At 35.7% G+C, this 7,427-nt stretch overlaps 1 protein-coding gene across 1 annotated transcript; it reads left to right on the top strand.

Annotated features, from left to right (window-relative positions):
* Window positions 1–2,975: 2,975 nt before the first annotated feature.
* Window positions 2,976–6,561, top strand: LOC137723204 (receptor-like protein 6). Its single transcript, XM_068462376.1, has 2 exons — window positions 2,976–6,013; window positions 6,314–6,561. Exon 1 carries the CDS (start codon window positions 3,047–3,049, stop codon window positions 5,966–5,968), a length of 2,922 nt encoding a protein of 973 aa, XP_068318477.1. The 5' UTR covers window positions 2,976–3,046; the 3' UTR covers window positions 5,969–6,013; window positions 6,314–6,561.
* The last annotated feature ends 866 nt before the right edge of the window (window positions 6,562–7,427 follow it).

Below are 7,427 nucleotides of genomic sequence, written 5' to 3'. Positions count from 1 at the left end.
AAACCAATCAAGTTTTTGAGTCTTAAAGAAAATTGTTTTCAAGAAATGTTTTGAGAAATGATAAAAATTTTCAAATAGAATACCAAACAATCTCTTAACATTTCAAGAATTTTAATTTTCTAAACATCCACACATCTCAATCATTCTAATTCAATTGAAAGATTAAGTTTTTTGGAACATAAAAAGTTCGTCAAGTGGAATAGAAATAAGTTTCAATTAAATAAATTTTTATACTAGCAAACGATTTTTTAATTGTAACCTCACATAAATATAAAATACATATAAATCTCCTCAACATTGGTAGTCATTACAGTTTATAATATGTTGAGACTTATAATATGTATATAGTAAGGCCTCTAAATAACCTATATAATAAGTTGACATGTCTAAAGTAAATAAATTAATAACTAAAAAATACATGTTCGGTTTGGTTAGTCATAAATAAATTAATAACCTCCATTATTAGTTGACATGTGTAAAATAAATAAATTAATAATTAAAAGATACATGGTGGATTTGGTCGGTCATAAATAAATTAAGAACCAAGACTTCAATGGGATAAAAAGTGGGATTAAAGTAAAAAGAAGAAATAGCCCAAGACTTCAAGACAGATGCGGAAAGATTACAAAATCAACAACGCAAAAGTCAATGCAAAAAGAAACAAATGAAAAAAAAGGAAAATGGCGAAGACTTCAAAGCTATAAGTCAACAAGTCAACAAGTCAATCAAACAATATCCTATCTCATCTACCCCCTGCCTGACGCTACATTTATAATGGCCCGAAGAACTTAATGGCAACCCCAGAGAGCACGTCCTGATGCCTTTTATCCAATTCGCTGGCCAATGGCCCTATTATACAGATGTGGAAAGACTTCAAAGTAAACAAAGCGGATCTGGCCTTTCTGCTCTTACAGTTTCTATACACTTTCATTTTCTTCTATTTGTACGATTACAGTTAAACCACGTCAATATTTTATATCATTATTTTTTTTGTCTTATTATCTCTATAAAAAATTCAATGTAAAATGTTGACGTGACTTAACAATGATCACACAAAATAGCAGGAGATGAGAATGTATCGGAACTATGAGGGCAAAGAAGCCGGGTCCAAACAAAGCACAAGTCTTTTGGACTGTAGCTATTTGCAGTTTCCAGTCTCAATCAAAATTAAACTCAGATAAATGAAGAAACTGAAGAGAAATAGAGACAATGAAGATTGTAATCAACAACCTTACGCAGCACGAAATGATCAAAGGGTTACCAACCTAATCTCTTGGAATCCACCAACAAATTGAGAGAAATCCTAAACGTTGGTATTTGATTAATTCTTGAATGATCAAATGGTTACATCCAGATAATTTAAATAAAGACCAACTCAAAAGACTCACAGAAATTAAAACAACATTAACTAAACATTAATTTGATGGAAAACCAAAAGTAATTTAGAGGCCTAAATGACCCTGGATGACCAAAATTCATCATATCTTATGGCAAAGCCATGAGTTTGACTCGTGGTGTCGTTTTTTTTTTCTGAAAAAGTATCGTGGGTCCAATTCGTAATACAGACGCCAAATAGACAAATTCTCACTTCGTCCTTTCATCTTCTGACGGTCATCTCCTCCTCGATCTATTCTGCAATTTATTCTACATCACTTCGTCAAATCCTTGCGTACACACAGTGCAGTGCTGGCCCTACCCCAACTCTCCTTTCCCATGTCCTTCCTTTTTCACCCTCTTTTCTGGCGAATGCAGAGAGGAGAAGATAACAAAGACTTGATAAGTCAAGCCAACCACACATTTCATGCATGGAAGCCTTTTCTAGTTCCATAACATCATTAATATTTAAGCCAATCAACACATAATTAAAAAAAAAAATAATTTAGGATCTGTTTGGTAGTCTACTTGAATCCCACTTTTTAAACTCAAAAACAATTTTCAAGTTTTAGGCTTTAAAAAACTTGTTTGGTATGACTATTTTAAAAAACTGAAGACTAACTCTAAAATGTAATCTATTATTTAAAAACATAAAAAGTAAGTTTTGAGAGTTTTTAAACTTAAATTCTCTCATTTCTTTTCTCTCCCTCCTCCCTCTCACTCCAAATCTATTCTCTTCTCTGTTTTTTTTTTTTTACTTTTTTCGTCTCTCCTCTAATTTGCTTTCTTCATTCTCTCGGTTCATTCTCTCACTCATCTTCCTCTCTATCTCATCCGATCCTCTATCTTCTTTCTTTTTACTTCAATCATCTCTTACTTTATTTCCTCATCTCTCCTCTTTCTCCCTCTCTTGTGATCCCCTATTTTTATATCTCTTTGTCTAGTTTAAGTTGTAAGATTTAAAAATTTTAAATCGCAAACCAATCAAGTTTTTGTGTCTTAAAGAAAATTGTTTTCAAGAAATGTTTTGAGAAATGATAAAAATTTTCAAATAGAATACCCAATAATCTCTTAACATTTCAAGATTTTTAATTTTCTAAACATCCACACATCTCAATTATTCTAATTCAATTGAAAGATTAAAATTTTTAGAACATAAAAAGTTCGTCAAGTGGAATAGAAATAAGTTTCAATTAAATAAAATTTTATACTAGCAAACGATTTTTTAATTGTAACCTCACATAAATATAAAATACATATAAATCTCCTCAACATTGGCAGTCATTACAGTTTATAATATGTTGAGACTTACAATATGTATACAGTAAGGCCTCTAAATAACCTATATAATAAGTTGACATGTCTAAAGTAAATAAATTAATAATTAAAAAATACATGTTCGGTTTGGTTTGTCATAAATAAATTAATAACCTACATAATAAGTTGACAGTGTAAAATAAATAAATTAATAATTAAAAGATACATGGTGGGTTTGGTCGGTCATATATAAATTAATAACCAAGACTTCAATGGGATAAAAAGTGGGATTAAAGTAAAAAGAAGAAATAGACCAAGACTTCAAGACAAATCTGCAGCGACGAAAAATAATTTAAAGCCACCACACCAATCCTTCAGTTCTTCATCAAACACTTTCCTTACTCAGCTAGCAAAAATGAAATCTTTACAATCCTTTGTCCTCCTATTCTTCTTCACTATCTGTCATAATGTCACAACTGGAGTCTACAGCCAGTGTCTCAAAGACCAGCAACTGTCATTGCTCCATTTCAAGAAAAACCTCACGTTTGATGATGATGGTTCTCCGGTTTCTTCCAAGTTTGTGTCGTGGGATTCAAGTACAGACTGTTGTTCTTGGGTCGGTGTTACTTGCAGTAGCAACGGGCATGTTGTTGGTCTTGACATTAGCAGCCAACACATCTCGGGTGGCATTGACAGCTCCAGCAGTCTCTCCGATCTTCAGCATCTTCAAAGCCTCAACTTGGCCGATAACTCTTTTGTCAAAGGCTTTGGCATTCCATCTGCAATTGGAAAGCTGACAAACTTGAGGTATCTGAATTTATCAAATAATTATTATTTCGGGAAAATTCCCTTTGAGATTTCACGCTTGACAAGGTTGGAGGTCCTTGATATTTCTCAACGTGACTATAATGCGGGCCGCATGCCACTTGAAAGCTCGAAGTTCAGCATGTTCTTTCAGAACCTCTCAAGCCTGACGGTGTTGAACTTGGGCGGAAACAACATCTCTGCTCCGGTTCCAGGATTCTTTGCCAATTTTTCAAAGTTGACTACCTTGAGTCTATATAGTTGTGGGTTACGTGGAACATTTCCGAAGCAGATCTTTCAGGTACCTACTCTACAGACTATTGATCTTTCCCTTAATACAGAACTTCATGTTTCCTTGCCAGAATTTCCCAAGAATGGATCTCTTCGATCCTTGATTTTGAGCGGGACAAGCTTTTCAGGGTTGTTGCACGACTCTATTGGCAACCTCAACATGTTGTCCACACTAGACCTTTCTGGATGCAATTTCACTGGATCAATCCCAAAGTCAATCGGAAACCTAACGAAATTGGTTGATTTGGACCTGTCATCAAACATGTTTAATGGCCCAATTAGTTCTATTCATTGGGAAAACCTCATTAATCTGGTAGATCTCAGTTTGTACGACAATCAACTGGTGGGGAGCATTCCGTCGTCTCTGTTTTCTCTTCCCTTGTTGCCAGACTTGGACCTTTCCCATAATAATTTCTCTGGGCAACTCCCTGAAAATTTTAACGTCTCTTCTAGTTTAGTTACTTACATTGATTTGAGTTTCAATAATTTGGAAGGACCAATACCCGTGTCTATCTTTAATTTTCGAGGGCTTGAAACCCTCGCTCTTTCTTCAAATAATTTCAGTGCCTTTCCTTTTAATGGTCCTCATCAGCTGCCAAATCTGACGTGGATTGATCTTTCGTACAATAGCTTGCTGGTTTTATACAATGGCAGCAATTCCTCATACTCTTCATTTCCTCAAATTGGTTATTTCAGTTTAGTCTCTAACAAGTTGAGAACATTCCCGGTTTTCTTGAGAAATCAAACGTATTTAACATATTTGGACCTTTCAGAAAACCAAATTCAAGGCCAGCTACCCAATTGGATATGGAAGCTCGATTCTCTTAGTTACCTAAATGTTTCTTCTAATGCCTTGGAAAGTCTCGAAGGTCCTTTCATCAACTCCACATCTCATGTGTTTAAGCTTGACCTTCATTCAAACCAGCTGAAGGGGCCAATTTCAATTGTCACACCATATGCCGAATATCTGGATTACTCAAACAATCATTTCAATTCTAGTATTCCAGTATCAATATGCAATGCAAGTGGTCTTCTTGCTCTTGATTTGTCCAGTAATTCTCTGAGGGGTGAGATTCCTCAATGCTTGGCTGCAATGAGCACCCTCAGGGTACTTAATGTCAAGAAAAACAACATTACTGGAATGATTTCTAATCTTGAATTTCCTGAAAATTGTGAGTCATTAGAAGCTCTAGACCTCAGCCAAAATCAGATTGAAGGTCAATTTCCAAAGTCTCTAGCCAGGTGCAGAAGCTTAATTAGTTTAAACCTTGAAGAGAATCAGATAACAGACACCTTTCCATGCTTGTTGAAGAACATCTCCACCTTGATGGTTCTTGCTTTGAGGTCCAACAATTTCTATGGAGGCATTGGATGTCCAGCAGTGAAGCCCAATGCCACCTGGCCGATTCTTCAAATCGTAGACTTAGCTTACAACAATTTCAATGGTGAAGTACCAGGATTCTCTCTGACAACATGGCAAGCAATGAAGAATAACACTAATATTGGTTTCCGGTCAACAGTCAGTGTTTTTAAATTTGCATCCCCATCATCCGGTTTTGACTTTTATGAGCCTGCTATAACGATTACAAGCAAAGGTTTAAAGAGGGATTGGGCAAAGATTCTAACTATCTTGACCTTGATTGACTTCTCATGCAACAATTTCAGTGGGCCAATACCCAAGGAAATGGGAGATTTGAAATATTTATATTTTCTCAACTTGTCGAGTAACGCCTTCACAGGTGAAATCCCATCGTCATTTGGTAACATGAGACAACTCGAGTCCTTGGATCTATCACAGAACAAGCTGAGCGGGCAAATCCCACAACAACTGGCAAACCTTAATTTCCTTTCATTCTTGAATCTCTCGAATAATCAACTTGTTGGCAAGATCCCAGCTGGTACTCAAATTTCAACATTTCCAAATGACTCATTTACAGGGAACAAAGGATTATGGGGGCCTCCGCTGACGGTGGATAATAAAGCAAGACTGTCACCACCACCAACATTAAATGGAAGCCATCCAAATTCTACAGATGAGATTGATTGGGATCTTATTAGCGTCGAAATTGGATTTGTATTTGGCTTTGCAGTTGCTGTTGGGTCACTTGTGTTCTTCAAGAGATGGAGTAAATGGTATTACAGGTCTATGTATAAAATCCTTGTGAGGATATTCCCTCAGCTTGAAGAAAGAATTGGTCCTCATCGAAGACATGTTCACATAAATCAGAGGTGGGGACGTTGAAATGTTTATGAGGAGCAAGCAGCTGGACTCCATGTTGTGCCTAGGGTAAGATCCAACAAATAAAATATGGTTTCACATTTTGATTTATAGCTTGTGTTGTAATTAGGTTTGGAAGTTATTTTGTATCTTTCTACATTATGGTTAATAAATTTTCATTGTAGTGTCGAGGTTTCTTAAAAAACGAAAAGAACAAGCCTACTAACCAATGCCTTGGGCACGCGTTTTGAATTCCATTTTAACACTTTTCTAGGATGGACACTCAAACACATGGGCAAGGAAAAGGGGTTATGTTGTTTGAATTTATGATGCATTATATCTTATATCTGTTGGTTTTGTTTTGTACAGGTTTTGCACCCTCGTTTCTACCCTGTCTAGTTTGCTTTCTTTGGATATCGAAATCAGTCGAGATCAAGAGGCAACAAGGAAATGGATACACATACGAAATCAGTATTGAATCAAACAATTTTAATTATTTATGCTTCTTTTGTTTGTTCTCCCTTGTTTTGGCTTTGGTTTGTGAGAAAATTAGCTCTTTTCTTTTGTGTGTTTGTACACAATCTTTGATTTTAAATGTTTGCTCTGTTTTTCGTGCACTGGTCAAGTTCTGTTTATATATTATCGCTCAATTTGCTTTGATTGAGAAAGATATGGAAAGACAGCTCCTCCACAGTTTCCTTCAGCTTCTGTAAAAACTATAAACTTATGCCAAATGATGACTGTTAAATTAGTACACCTTGGTGATTGTTCATCACACTTGAATTAATTAGAATTTGCTTTTGCTTCCTCTAAATTGATGACCGTTTCTGGTTTCTGGCCACAAATTAACCGGATCGCACCCGTGCCAACATTGAAATGAATGCGTGTACATATACAAATGTCTACAAATTACATGCTACTGTATTAGAGGATGTTGAGTTTCGGAGATAAAACGGTCTACGCTCAATCCTAAACAATCTGTAATATACTGGAATGAATAAGATGCCATTCTTCGCTTCATGATTGCCATTTTCACAAGTGATGATGTTCCTTTCATGTCTAAGCAATGAATCAAAGGGGTTAGAATTGCCCATGGTAGAAAAGAAAAAGCAGCATTCTTCTCCTTTTTTCTTATATCTTCAAGTTGAAGCTTGAATGTTTGTGGTTCATGATTTCCCCAACATCTTCGCAAAGTGAGTTGAAGCGCCTGAAATGTATGTTTAAAATTTTTGACCCCAAAACTACATTGAATATTTCTATCACTTCAAAATTAAAAGAATTTGAGGGGTCTGCTGTCCAGGTCGGCCCTGCAATAACACTTCAAATTCAAGCCGGTTTAAACCTTGGAAACAATCAGACAAAAGATTCCTTTCCTTGTTTGTTGAAGAACATATCCATTTTGAGTGTCCTGGTTTTGCGATCCAACAAATTTTATGGACGCATTGCATTTCCCAAAACCAATGGCACCTAGCCAATGCTTCAC

Source organism: Pyrus communis, chromosome 17, assembly GCF_963583255.1.
Source record: "Pyrus communis chromosome 17, drPyrComm1.1, whole genome shotgun sequence".
In the NCBI taxonomy this organism is placed as follows: domain Eukaryota; kingdom Viridiplantae; phylum Streptophyta; class Magnoliopsida; order Rosales; family Rosaceae; genus Pyrus; species Pyrus communis.
The sequence above is the reverse complement of the archived record's forward strand: the minus strand, read 5'-3'. Positions and strand labels throughout refer to the sequence as shown.